General features: G+C 39.3%; 2 protein-coding genes across 2 annotated transcripts in view; both read right to left on the bottom strand.

Moving 5' to 3' along the window:
* Nucleotides 1–15000, bottom strand: part of LOC138051352 (uncharacterized) — a 543513-nt gene that overhangs the window by 344075 nt on the left and 184438 nt on the right. The window lies entirely within an intron of this gene.
* LOC138053130 (adhesion G-protein coupled receptor D1-like) overlaps nucleotides 2054–15000 on the bottom strand; it is an 18038-nt gene continuing 5091 nt past the window's right edge. Inside the window, exons 4-6 of the mRNA XM_068899804.1 lie at nucleotides 14478–14640; nucleotides 3861–4109; nucleotides 2054–2208 (exon numbers count right to left, since the gene is read on the bottom strand). Of these exons, the coding sequence (XP_068755905.1) occupies nucleotides 2054–2208; nucleotides 3861–4109; nucleotides 14478–14640 (567 nt within the window). The remainder of the gene's footprint in view (nucleotides 2209–3860; nucleotides 4110–14477; nucleotides 14641–15000) is intronic.

The following is a 15000-nucleotide window of genomic DNA, read 5'->3' on the forward strand; positions in this document are numbered from 1 at the left end:
AACGAACCCCCAATAAGTCATGCGACCGGAAGTATATGTCGCAATGCCCACCTTAGTACTATTCATGGCCTCGCAACTTTCTTATCGCATTGCTAAGTTTGTTGTTCAGGAGGACCTTTTAAGACTTATTTATTGCAAGGAACGTGTCCTTTGTTCTTGTTTTGAATCCTTTTCTTTCTTCCTTTACAAAAGGAGGAGTGTTACGATCCCTCTTGATTGTCGTTGACCAACCAGACACCAGTTTTGCCATGTGCTCGCTGCCCGGAGCAACCCTTTCATTGTAGTTTGCCTGGAGTGAATTTCACGGATTACAATCGTTTCTTTCGTTCACATGGACTCTTCATTTTATTATAAGTCCAGATACGTTACATAGCAACGTTAAAATCGACTTTTATAAAGTTGGAGTAATAGTCTACTACAAGAGACTATCAGGTGAGAGAACACATCCCCGTGCCCTATGATAATCTTTTTCAATCTATTTTAAGCTTCGCGCCAGGCTGTGAAAGTTATTTTTTTGTTTCGTCCCCATGGCTGCGCGGCCCATGGTCAGAGGATCAGAAGTCATTGTGAAGAAAACTTGCGAAGACTTTTCTCGCCGTCGCATGATCCAGTGAAATCCTAAATCGAAATTTGAAGATGTGATCGGCTTTAATTTCTCAGTGTGTTTTGTCATCCTGTGCGCAATGAGCGTTCGAGAAAAGTTATTTCAGTTCCTGTGAATTGACTAATCAGGTGTCTCGCAGCTTGACTACGAGCTAAAATTAGGTTGAAAAAGATTATCATGGGAAGAGGCCCATGTGTGGGGGATGTGTTCTCTCACCCTCATAGTCTCTTGTTGCAGAAGCAAGTGCGACACTATTTGTAACTGTTCCTTTACTTTTAACGTAACTTTCTTGGATACACAAGCGCCAAGCGCAACGTGTTAAACCACCGAACAGAAAATTGTGCAGGAAAACCTAGTAATATCGGCGGGCTTGGCACATTTCAGGTGCTCTGACATTTCATTAGGAGCACATTTATTCACAGCAGTTGGAATCTCTTCGTAGCGCTTAGCTGTCACATGCAATTTGCCTTGCGAAACATTAATTTTAAAATGTTATCGTTATTCTTACGAGAACATTTCAATAGTTGGACTTCGAGGCCGCCTTCGGGAAGAGTCTCTGTTTTCTGAGTGATCAATATTATCTTTGTTTTCCTTGTCATTTTTTTGAAGCTTCCCTCGCCCAATGTTCATTCCCGCTATGTAAGACCAAACATTTTCTCGGCCAATTTATGACAGCCGATGACATGTATGACAGGTTAAGTGGGCGGTTTTCAAAATGCTGGGGTTTGTCTGCAAACGTTTCCTTCTTATCTCGCCTCAATTTTCGCGCGGCCAAAACATCTTCCACGGAAAAGCTTGCTACGCAGGCTATGAAGAATACAGAATCTCTAATTCAGGCTTTCATTTCGTCTAGGCTCGATTATTGCAACAGTCTTCTTTGTGGCCTGCCTGATTGCCAAATAAAGAAAATCCAACGAGTTCAAAACTCCTTTCCCCGCCTTATCTACAAGGCTCCAAAATTTTGTCATATGTCTTCGTTATTGTTTGAACTTCACTGCCTACCAGTTAAACAGCGTGTCATAATCAAGATTAATTGCTTAAAACAAATAAAATAATTCTTTTCACAATCTTATCTTTGTGGCTTTATTTCTGTGGTTTCACCATGACGTTATCATTTGCGGCGTGACAGTCGTGGTATTTTCTTACGCCATCGCTTGTGTTTCATGTTGAAGAAAATCAACATTAAAATTCATGATTTGGACACGTTCATCCTGGTTGCCTTCAACAGAGTCCAGGTGCGCTCCGCTTAGCTTGTCTGCAATATAAAGACTGCTGCCTTTGATAAAGACCAATTTGACATCGTACCGGTTCAAGCGCATCATGATCTCTTGGAGTCGCTTTGGAGCCATGCCTAAGGGCTTACGTAATATTGAAGCAAGAGGTTTGTGGTCATTCTCCACCGTTACTGGTCGAGTATAGGTATATTTATATTGGTCAAATCGCTCTAGGCTATACTAAGACTATTTGTGTCCACTTTCTTTCTGGCGGTGTTAATGCTCTGGATGCGTACTCAATGGGACGTCCTTCCTGAAGTAGTACTGCCTCAATTCCATGCTTGCTACTGTCCACTTGAATCACGACTTCTTTGGATGAGTGAAAGTAAGCTAGGGAGGAGATTAGGTATATTCTTCTTCAAGGAGATGAAGGCGGTTTCGCACTCGTCAGACCAAGCAAAAGAATTATTCGTCCTAGTTAAAACTCTGATTGGTTCAAGTGTCCTTGCAAGGTTTGGTACAAATCTTGCCATGTACTGAACAATGCCACAGAGACGCTTCACACCTTCTACATCAGTAGGGGCTGGCATACCACGGTTAGCTTAAAGTTTGAGGTTTGAGGTTTTGATGACAATGCGAGCTTACAAATTTAAATCTTTCATTCTCTATTTTTAATCTGAAATCGCTCGTACCGTTTCATTTTCAGGATAGTTCGTTCACATTGTACGACGCGAACGAGATGGAATAATCGCGAGAGACTTAAGATGTTGCAAATTTCTATTTTGAGGGGACGTTTTAGTCGACGTCGCCGTCGTATATCTTAAAGTCCCTTATACGAAGCCCTCGAGGGGGGGGGGGAACCTTGTTCCCTTGTTCCCTTTAAATATTTCTTTGTGTTCCCTTGTTCCCTTTCAAACTTGTTCCCAGCTTTTTGATACCTTGTTCCCTATTTTGAGGGCACGTTTTCATCAAAGTTGCCGTCGTAGATCTTAAGACCTTAAGATCTACAACAGTGATGTCAACGAAAACATTTTCGTCATTAGTGCAGTTTGTTGAACTTCTGTAAACTACCCGCACTATTCAGGAACTGAAGTGGGAGGAACGGTGTTGAAACCAGGCGAAAAACAATACAATTCGTCGCGATGTGCTCACGTTGTCCTCAGAGCCTGAGATTTGGTCATTTCACGTTGTAGAATTGCAGAAAACTGAAAAGAAATATACAAATGTTCGCACCGCACGTGCAGAGCAATTGTTTTGCCAATCAATATCTATTATTAGGTGGTGTTATCGTTTATGTCGCCATTGTAGAAGGTTCCTGTGGCCTGTTTTTCGAAAGTCCCGAAAACTTTTCGGACCCGGAAAGCCATTTGTGAAACTGTCAACCGCTTGTTTTGGAAAGGCGATCTTTTAACATGTTTTTAAAGTAACAAAAAGAAAACGAACTGTGCAGTTTGACGACTTGAATCCTCTCCGTTTTTGAGATACAAAGGGAATTGTGACACACGAAAATGGCTCGTAAAGTTTCGGGACTTTCGAGAAAAGGGCCCCTAGTCCCTTATGTGAGGCTCTCCCAGCAGAGGTCCTTGTTCCTTTTAAATATTTCCTTGTGTTCGCTTGTTCCCAATTACTTTCAAACTTGTTCCCAGCTTTTTGATCCCTTGTTCCCTAAAATATTTGACATTGTTCCCCTGTTCCCAGTTCAAATTAGCCATAATTAGCCATGTTCTCTCGTTCTCCAAATCCTCTAGGAGGGCCTCTAATATCGTTTAGCTGTTTCGTCTCTGTGTTGCAGTTTGTCGATCTCCATGTTAAATATTCCGTCGTGCTTGAATGAACTCGAACAAAAGCAGAGCCTCGAGCGACTCCTTTTGTAGTAGTGCGTCCTCGTGTTTAAGAGCAGACAGCTAGAATAGACTTTTGCAATCACTACAGACTATTCTTCTCGGATTCTCATTTATTCGAAGAAATAAGCAAGCTAGAAAGGAATTAAAAAAAAAAAAAAAAAGAATATTCAAAGGAATCAGATAAGAAAAGTGCCATACCCTCAATAGACGGGGTGCAGTTCCATCCTATTGAAGTCATCAGAAAGGATCTGATAGCCTCTCCATGGTCAGTTGAAGAAGAGGGAAGAGGTTGAAGATGTGGAGGCAGGAATTGAGGATCGCTTGACGGCACTGTGTAACTGGCTTCATCAGGTAGTCCACCAATTGGTAGAGTACTCGGAAGTAGCTCGGGGATTGCTGGGGAAGGTTTTGAGGGCATCGATGCAGATGCCGTGGCAAGAATATTTCCTATAATCAAGTTGAAATCATGTTTCAAAAAAATTAAAAAGACAATGTAACTATAGATGGTTATAGCTTTTACTGATTGAAACCTCTTCTATGGGCGTGATCAATTTTTATTCAATACGACGTCACCTCATCTTATTTGTTAATTCATTTATTAAAATATACCTGTGCTTTGAGCTTGGACTGGTCCATAGATTTTAATTCCGCAAAACGTCGCAACAAGTGATACAACCACTGGGGCGACAAAGCGATGAATGCATATCATATTGTATGCACCTGTGTTCTGGTAAAATGGCGAATCGTCAAAATGGATTTATCTCCAAAGTCGTGTCCTGGTACAAACAAACAAACAAACAAGCGAATTAGTCCCACTCGTAACCCTCTCTCTTGAATTCGTAGCTGACGTTCGTATTTGAAAGATGGCATGTAATTACATCCCTAAAAGTATACTGAATAAGAGAGTCTCAAAAACGAAGAACTGACATTAAGCAAGATCCATCTGATTCACACTAATTTAAACGTTCTTCGGACGCTTCTTGCTATTACTATATTGTTGCAATATAAGTTTGGTTGAATATTCACACCTGAAGTATACAATGGTATTTTGCAAGATATCTCAGAGTAACATTAAACTATTAATTAAACAGCCCAATATACGGCACCATGATAACGCTTAAGTTTGTTGTTTTCATTGAAAGGCTACTTTTGAACTGTGCAGCAATAAAAGGGCATGGAGTCTAGGTTCAGGGGAATAATGAGCTTTTTCGTTTGTTTTGTTCTTTTGTTGCCGTACAATTCAAAACTAGCCTAGTACACTCGTTTGCAAGGTTTCTTAACCGCATATATGGGCTTACATACAAAGGGAGGAATGAAAATCACCAGCTCAGTCCGTTTAGCGTGAGGACTAAGTTCTGTAAAGACATAGGGTGAGAAGTGATGATCAGGTTGCAACCAATCACGACCAGGAATCGATTTGATACACGTGATCAAAACAGGAAAGTAAAGAGATATTAAAAATGCGACTCTTGCTCCAACAGGTCATGACATAGAGCTTCTAAGAGCCTTATTGTCCGACTTCTATTACAGTCCAACCTTCATTATCATGCTGCTTGTATATTTATACACAGCTGTGAAAAAACCGCGATGACTTTTGAAAAGAAAAGTTGAAAATCCTATTTGTGTAAGATATCATGACTCCTTCTCTTAAACAATTCATATGAAATACAGACTTTTGCTTAAGTTGATAAACACTGTTAACTTGATTCACTTGAATTCGTAATATCCTAAACCTTGCTTACATTTCTTTGCAAGATTGAGCAATTCAAAATCACTTTACACTCTTTTATTTTGTTTTGGTAAGAGAGTTGTTTTTTCCGGCCCAGGCTGAATATTCTTATTTTTCTGCTGATTTTAGGCTGAAAATATTCTTGTATTATTCTTAACTTATAGCGTATGACATTTCCGTTTTAGAGTTTATTGGGGTATCAATTACAAGTGTTTGATCTCTAGATCTGTTTTCGCTAATGGTTTTTTTATTTAAAAAAGAAAGAATTTGACATAATACTTTTTTGCGGTTTAGTTTATGTCTCTTATGCTGAATGCTGTACAAATTTATTACATGTACCGTGCATCAAACTGTCATTAGCGTTGCACATTTTTCTATATCTACGGTGTATTGGTCACAGTTCTCGGCCACAAAAAAACCTAAACCTGCATTTCTAACCATGGATTGGAACAGCCGCAAGGACTTGAAATTTTAAAGACAACTAGCCTCAGCATTCAGTTTACACATGTAAAGGGTGGCCGAGAATAGGCAAATGCGCGAAAATACTAAGGAAATATTGAGGAGTGAATTTAGGTCAAAGAATAAAATAGGCCAGGAAAAGTTTCTATTTAACAGAAAGCGTTATCAGTCTACGTTCTTTATGCCAAGAGTTGGCTCACTTAGGCCTCCTATTCGGATGAAATATAAACTTGAATTAGACCATGTACTGTCCAGTAGCCGTAAACAAACACGTTTTCGTGAAAACCAAATTCACCTACCTTCGTGTCACCTGGTCTTGCTCACAGTATATCGTAGCAGTAAACTCGACACTCGGCAGGATGAAAGACAACTTTGCTTCTTATTCAGATTCATTTGTGACGAAAAAAATAAACGTTGAACAAAAAGTGGCCGAGAACTGGGCCCCTTATTGTAGTGCAGGGTTTTTTTTGTTTTGTTGGATAGTTTCGCCGTTCAGAGAAAGGAATAGTTTTAAACGGTTAAGTTAAAGACATAAAATTGTATTGTATTTACAGATATTTCAACTCACAAAATTATATCTATCCTTTTCAAAATCTCATCTCAGCCTCGGCTTTATTCTTAACATATTCTTAAAATTTCGCAAATTTCAGCTCGGACAAACAAGTAGTTTCAAGTTTTCAGTAATACGCAGTAGCTTTTGCTACATGACAACAATTTCTCCGCTTGATCTAGTTTCGAACGCTTCTCGCGGCATTCGGTAAAAAAAAAAAAAAAACACTTCGAATAAAGGGAACACAGGGCGAAAACAAGCACGTTGACCCCATCTTTTTATTGCATCTGTTAAATGACCTGTGTATCAATTGTGCCAAGTTTGAAGAAATCTGGATAGTACGTCATTTTTAAGGGAATTATCGTAAGCCACATGTGTTGACTATTGGTGAGAGCGTGGGAAGTATTAGAACCTTCCCTATATGCAAATTGATGTGCCAATAGGCAGGATCTAATGACAGGCTTAACGTCTGCCACATAAATAATTTCCTCTAACATCCCGTTAATAATGTTAGTAAAAGAAATAGGGCGAAGTCGGTTCAAGGATGACAGTGGGGTTTCCTTAGGAACGGGGGAAATATTAGCACGTTTCCAAGAACTTAGGCACAGTATGAGACGTAATTGATAAGTTGAAGATGGAAGTAACTATGGGAGCAAGTTCCTCTACAAATTCTCTCCAGAACCAGTGTGACGGGCCGTCAGGTCCAGCAGCAGTTCTTTTTTGTTGTGAAAGGAATTTAAAGGTTGTGAACTCATCGATAACTGGGAGAATGGTACCTTGAAGGACATCAGAATTTATCTCCTGAAAGTAATCATTCACTTCCTCAAGAGCAAACAAAGAACTAAGGGACACATTTTTCGGTTTTCTGCCACTGGTGGTATTTACTGTTTTCTACGATTGTCTGATAGATTCACGATGTTTGTTGTTCTTGCTCCTCACTCCATTTACCTGATTCTGTTAGATTCTTTGTAATGTCCATAAAGGTGTTCGTTAGTTTCAACGATTTTTAGAGCAAAAGAGAGACTGCTCGCAGTCTGTCACATGTATAAACCATGTTTTAATTAAAATGTGTTTGAATTGATTAATATATAGTTCACCTGAGGATTATATCCCTCAAATACGATTTTCAGGCGCTTTTAATACTGTGAGATGTCTCGTGCAACTTGTCTCGCAACGTTTTGGTGACATTATGGCGGGACAAGTTGCACGATACATTTTACGGTGTAACATACACTGCAACGGCCAAAATCGTTGCAAGACAAATTGCAAGAGCCGTGGCTGAAAGTAGAATTAAGTTTTACTTTTCGTGCAACTTGTCTCGCAACGATGTTACTCTGTGGAATGTTTCGTGCAGCGTGTCCCGCCACAGTGTAACCAAGACATTGCGAGACAAGTTGCACGAAACATTTCACAGTGTAACAGCGCCCAACTTCTTCTATTCTTGGACTTGCTATTATTATGGGGTAGGTCTTTTTGAAAGAGGAGAAAAACGTAAAAAAAAACTTACAGTCAGAAGGCAAATGTTTCCTTAACTGGGGAGAAGTAAAAAGGAACAAACCAACCAAGTTGTGACTCCTTCTAAATTAAGCAGCATACTAAAGCCACTGCATGACAGACATCAACTGAAACTGACATGTACAGTCCATTTACAGCTGGTATGCACTTGCCTGTCAGTTATGACATAGTTCGCTTGCGGATTTTTTCCCTCAATTACGATTGTAAGGCGCTTTTAATACTTCTAAAAGAATTACTTCGCCTTTTTGAAAGCTAAGCCACAAGTCAAAAATAAGTAAGTTCAACGATTCTATATAAATAATTGGCATCAGTTTGCGTTCAAATTTCGCGTCATTTAGCTTGCTTAGGGTACAAACATTTCTGATATTTTCGGAGCAATTCAAAGCGTTCCGATTTCGAGCATAAGACTTTACACAGAAAATGAATAATAGCAACATTTGAAGAATATGAAGTAAAAGAGTTTACGAATTAGGTAGCAGGTACATTTTCGGCGCGTTAAATATCACCCCTTTTCCGCCGCCATGTTATGCGGCCTTTGAGGATGTTCTTTAAAGAGCTTAGAAAATCACAATTTTAACATGTCTGTAAGAAGTATCGATCGGAAGTAGAAATGAATAAGAATGGTTGTTCTTATTACTGGGTTGCCAGTATGGCAATCCCAATCGGAAAATGTGTAATATTTCTCTGTTTTATTATTATTTTATTTTTTCCGTGTCGGTAAAAGTTTGTCACTCCCCTGCTAAGTGGTGTCTTTGTGCATAGAGTCCTCTCTGCGTATTTTGTTAGGTTTGAGGGGGCTGGGGTAATGCGTAGATTTCTTTGGTGCATACAGGCGTCGAATGTCGTTGAAAGTCATCGTAACGCAAATGGCGTTTTAGTGGATCTTTAAACAAAATGTACCCTCATGGAGCTCAAGAATGGAATGTGAATTGGATGAACAAGACAGGCGGTGAAAAATAAATATGTGGAATCTTTAAAGGGACGAATAATGGTCTTCGACAACAATTTCATGTTTCGCCGTTGGACATCAACTGAGCTTTGTTTCTAATATTTACTAATATTTACTAACTTGATATTATATAAAACACTGAAATCAAATGGCATTTTTTTTATGGATCATTTTAATAAACATTGAAGGAATCCAACGCCCTGAATGGATCAAAGTGTTTACTGAAGTCGCATCTTAGTTGTCTGGCAATTTACATTTATTTTGTACTCAACTCTGCAAAGGTAAAAAAAAAAGAAAAAAAAAAATATATATATATATAAAGTGTGAAACTTGATTTTCGTAAAACAGTGCTCAAGACATAGAAGTAGAGCGTAGTATATATGGAAGAAAAAGACAAATAAACTACAAGTTCATCCCTACAAGCCTGTTTCGTGGTCGCCCACTCATCAGGGGATTTAATGAGAATAAACTATACCATCGCCTATATACAATATAGTTTGTCTAATTTAATATGCAGTGCGAAATTAAGTTTAGTTATTGGGCAGGAGGGCTTTGTTTCCGATGGAAGAAACATAATTGAATTCTAAGGTGACTTAATATAGTGGTCTTAAGAAACATTTACCATGATTGCAAGAAATGGAGACATTAAGAGGATCACTTCTGTCTTTGCACTTTCAATGTCTCCATTTCTTGCAATTTGCGGCTTCAACGGGATTCGAACCCATGCCCTTTGCGATATCAATGCAATGCTCTACCTCTCCAATGGAGCTGCAAAGCCACTCAGTTATGAGTAGGGGCCTGTTTCTTGAACGTCCCGAAACTTTGCGGGCCATTTTTGGGGGTCACAATTTCCTTTGTATCTCAAGAACGGAGAGGATTTAAGTCGTAAAACTTCACAGTTATTTCTCTCTTTCTTACCTTAAAAACCCTTTAAAAGATCGGCTCTCCAAAATAAGCGGTTAGCACTTTCCGGCACAAATAGCTTTTCGGGCCCGAAACGTTTTCCGGACTTTCGAGAAACGGGCCCCTGTTCAATTCTCTGAAACCGCCTGAATTTTTCGGTTGTCTATATCTTGGCTGTACTATGGCAGGCTTGGGCGCTAAGCGTAACGTCATTGCGCACACTGGCTTGAACGCGGGATACTTGAAAAATGGTTCAGTGAGTTATTGTGGGCTGTTGTAATACCTCCCTGTTAAAAATGAAGTCCTTCTCAAAGAATGGGTCATCTGAATTTAGACGGAAAAACTTGCCAAATATCCAGCAACGTCACAGCTGTTCAGATCATTTCGAACCCTCCTGTTTTGAAGGTGTCTTGGTCACAGCGATCGATGTGACAGTTGCATGTAATTGATGAGATGTTAACTTTGTGACCCGAAAAAAAAAATCTTTTGAAACCTGACACTTCCGGTTCCATTTTCCCCATCCCACCCGGGCAAAGGTCAAATTCTCCACCCCGGGGAGGGCCTTACCCATCAAAAGCCCCGGGTTTTCCGGGTTGGGGAGGAAGGGATGTTGAAGTTTTCATTTCATCGGCGCATAATCCTCTCAAGGATGACTTTACCTTTTAGTGAATAGCATATCTTAGCAACCTATTTCTAATTATATTTTTCAGGTTGTTGTATTACTTTTAAATGTAGATTTCTTTTCATTGATTGATAAATTATTGGTAACTTGCGTATTTAAGTATTTGTAAAACGGCCTAAACGGTCGACGCAAGAACAACAGATTTGAGGTAAGGTTTACGACTTTATTAGAGTCAACAGAGCTCGAGTGATATAATGACAATAAAACGGGAACGAGTAACACTAAAAACAAAATAAAACAAAGCTACAATACGCTAATGAATTAAACATAGTAAATTGATATTATTTACAAGTTGAATAATAAAAACCATCCTAAATAGCTGATAAATGCGAATATTATTAACAAAACAAGCAAAAAGAGTGTAAATTCTAAACATTGTTATAATCCAAGAACCATTATATGAAGCACGGACATGGCAATAGCAAGAGCTAGTAGCACTGTACGCTACGTGAAGCTACAATAGTACATTGACAGTAATAATTGTGAAATAGTCATAACAAACGGATGATTTGGAATTAAAATCATACATATAATGAAAAGGAAAAGAGTTAAGCAAAAATACAGTACATGTAATCACTTATTGAAAAAGAAAAAAAAAAGTTCAACAGGCAAATTACATGCTTTGCCACACAAAAGGCCAACGTAGATAAATAAATCATGGCAAAAGCTAATGATATGTGGCAATCACTGCTAAGAAACTAAAATCAATAACAGAAACAGAAATTTATGTGTAGTAAACTAAACTACACTAAAGGCTAGGCATAAATAAAGAAATAGGAAAATACTGATAACATTACCAAGTGTTATTGATAACTACACATCTTAGACGACTTGAAAATGACTTGTCTTCAAGACTGACACTTCAGGCAAATCTCATTTAAAAGTAACGGGGCTGCTCATCGCGAATTTTGAAAAGAACCCCTAAAAGGTACAAAGATCCTGTCTAGTGGGCGTGGCATAATTTTTTTCACCCCTAAGAGGTACCAAATTACGGGTTTTAATAAGATAAAATGAAAAATTAGTTAATTGCCAAATATCTCCTGTCATAATTTGTCGGCCCAATACCCTAAAAGGTACCGCTAAAGCTCCTGCTGTGGACCTTTTGAGGCCGAACACCCTAAGAGGTACCAAAACCGCTTTTTTAACCCCTAAAAGGTAGGACGAGCACCCCCGTACTTTTTTATGGGAGACCCCCCCCGAGGGGGGTGTAGGGAGTAAGTTTGCTACCCACTTATTTCACTTAACATGAGTAAATAAATCAATTGTCACATCAATTAACGCTACTATTGCCCACAGCTTTCTAATATCGTTCTTGCAAGAGATTATAAAGACCTTCATAATCTCTTGGTTCTTGTTAAAGAAATTGAATATGTTAGAAAACTGAACTGTACCATTACTGCGGCTGTCTTTGTTAAATAAAGATTGTTGTAACTTTTTCATGGCAAATATATTACAGATGAGTTTCTTCGTAATCTTGAACGCTAGGACTCCAAGAACGGCTAGGGGTAGGGGTAGGGGTAGGGTTAGGGGTAGGGTTAGAGGTAGGGTTAGGGGTAGGAGTAGGGGTAGGGGTAGGATTAGGGGTAGGGTTAGTGGTAGGGTTAGGGGTAGGGTTAGAGGTAGGGTTAGGGGTAGGAGTAGCGGTAGGGGTAGGATTAGGGGTAGGGTTAGTGGTAGGGTTAGGGGTAGGGTCCTTTGTCTTAGCTGTATTTTTCGCTGCATTCGAGGTGCACCGATTCCTTAATTTGGCTATTTTGGCTCTATATAGCTGTATTGACTTTCCACTGGCAGCAAATGACAAGAAGATGAACAGACCTATGAAACGTGCACAAATATCATCAGTAAATGCAGTTTTTGAACGAAATGCTAAGAACTCTTTAATTTTCTTTGAAACCTTAGCCTTCTAGATTTAACAGCACACATTTCGGATGTAGGCGGATTTCAATAAACGTCACTTGTCAATAAGCGTCACGTGTCTCCTTGCTCTTCTTGCCAACTTCAACATCACTCGTTTGTCAGAATAGAGGCAATTTACGTCACAAAGTGTCACCTAAATGTAGCTCTTTAATTAAGTAAGGTTTAACTGCTGCATCTACCCAAAGCTAAAAATAAGGATAACCTTTATGCTTACCTTCTTGTTGAAAATAGGTGGCAAATGTTTAGACTTAATTAAAGGGACACTTCGTGTCGGATGTCAAAATTGGCAGTGCATCTAATCATAGTTAATCTAGGGACTGGTTATGAAACCCTGGGAATTTCAAAAGCAGGAACAATACAGTCGCAATTAGATGTTGAACCGACCGTGACCCTGCACAATATTTTGGTTTTGGTTCGCAAGTTAATTTCGAATAAATTAGTCGAAGCTTTTGACTGGTTATCCTGCCGAAAAAAGCGTGTTTTTGTAGGGTTTTGTGCAGGGTCAAGGCCAAAAAAGCGAACAAAAACATGAAACAAAGAAATTTGTTGAGTTTCATAACCAGCCTACGTCTATTAACTGTGGTGGAGTTGAACCGGGTATCTAGCTCAAAGCGGGATGGCTAACCCTAAAGCTCAGATATTGAAGTTCCTCTGAGCCCACTGCTTAAAACTTTGGGATGGTATGTAGCCACCTTACTTTCTTACTGAACTTTTGATTGGTCTGACAAGCGAAGGTACACTATTTACTTCTCAAAATCTTAGAAGAAGACTCAACCCACGCTACGCTTCACGGTGTAAGCACTGGTTATTGATAACAAAGATGATGATGTTGATGATGACCATTACGATGATAATAATGATGACACTTTTGAAGCGTGGACAGAACGGCTTGTCATATGAAACTTTCAGTAAGATCAAGTCATTCCAAATGAGTATCCTTTAAGCATTCATATATGTGACCATATCATACAAAGAAAAGGTGTTTGAAAATCGAAGTCAAAACGATACTGAGGGAGGTACAAAACTAAATATGAACTAACCAACAGGAACTAAATTACAGGACGCTGGTGATTACAACGAATAAGTGTTGTTTCACATTAGAAGCATTTAAATCGGAACATTGGACGGTTAATCAAATGATGAAAGTTGATTATGATCTATTATGTTCAAAAAGAGAATCTTTGACCGCGGTTTAATTAAAAGGAAGTTAATTATGGTCTTTTCAAAATCACTTCGTTTTGTCTCCCTAGACCGACGTCAGGAAACGACGGTTATTTAGGGGTGGAAATGTGAAGGAGAATATGCTCGATTGTATCTGACTCTCCTGGCTATCTCTCCTCGCAGCCTTGTTTCCTTCCCTTCGGCTTAACAATAAACGGACTCCCCGTCCTGACATGATCCAGCCCTCACCCCTCTTAATAACAGAGAGTTTAAGCAAAGACAGCGGCAACAGCAACAAAAACGTCACTCCAAAATATAACTTAGTGCTATTGCAAATATTTTGCGATAATTCTTTCTGTCTTGTTCACTTTGTACAATTACAGGCGAACTATCCAGTAACCGGGTAGGTACGAACTATTTTAAATTGAGTCAAAACAGAAAGTGAATGGTTCATTGTTATACGCTCAAGTTGTCGTCAAAACCTAAAATTTGCTGATTTCACGTTGTTGTTTTCTAGAGTACGGCAAAAAAAATGAAAGGATATTCCTGCTGTGCGTGCAGCATGAGTGTTTTTCTTTTTTGACCAATAATATTTTTGCTTTGTGCCGTTGCCGTAGCCGTCGTCTTTGCTTAATTAAACTCCCTTTTGAACGTTCCAGATGAACAGAAAAACCAGCTTGAAAAACTATATATTCCAAGTAGGCCTATAAGACCTCGAATTTGATTGAACCAGCATGGGACAAAGCTCTAATTATGGTTTAGGGTTGGGCGTCATTGTTCTGTCGTGTATTTTTGTGCCCCATTGTTTCCTGAGCCAATACCGAGAATCGTTGTAAAAGCTGCATGAGTCCTGACACAAAAACTAAGCTGATATCATAACTGCGATATATCAGGGATAAGCAAAAACGTGCAAATAATGACGGAAATAAAACAAAGAAAGAGCATAACACCTTGAAGGCTGTTCAGAATAACATACGGGTACCACAAAAATGACAAGGCCTTAACGTTGGCAACGATTCCAAGAATCCATGTCACCCCCGTGACTGACGCCATTTTGACGAAAATCAAGGCTACGCCGGTGCTATGCCGCTGATTGGTTACCTCCTGCGTTCTCTGGAAAATAAAAGTTAGTCGTTGACAGTGTTGGAATGGCACCAAGCAAGGAAGACTTAACCGTTACACAAAGTGTGTCCCCTCTGCGTGCGAAACTGTGCCTGGTTTAAGAGGTATTTGTCAATGGTTGTGCTACCTTCTCGTAAAAGCTAGTTCTTGCTCTCTTGCAGTAAGAAACATAGACTTCTGGTCGGTATAGCAGCAGTCCTTTTATTATTCACTGATGAGTCGCATTTTGAAAATCAGTCGGCTTCTCAGCAGTCAAGCAATTAATTGATCGGTGATGATTGGCATGAGACTAAGGGTTCCCGTCTTACAATTGTCAATGAGGCACTCAGCAGTCCATCTGTCAGTTTCAGC

Source organism: Montipora capricornis, chromosome 6 (genome assembly GCF_036669925.1).
Source record: "Montipora capricornis isolate CH-2021 chromosome 6, ASM3666992v2, whole genome shotgun sequence".
In the NCBI taxonomy this organism is placed as follows: Eukaryota; Metazoa; Cnidaria; class Anthozoa; order Scleractinia; family Acroporidae; genus Montipora; species Montipora capricornis.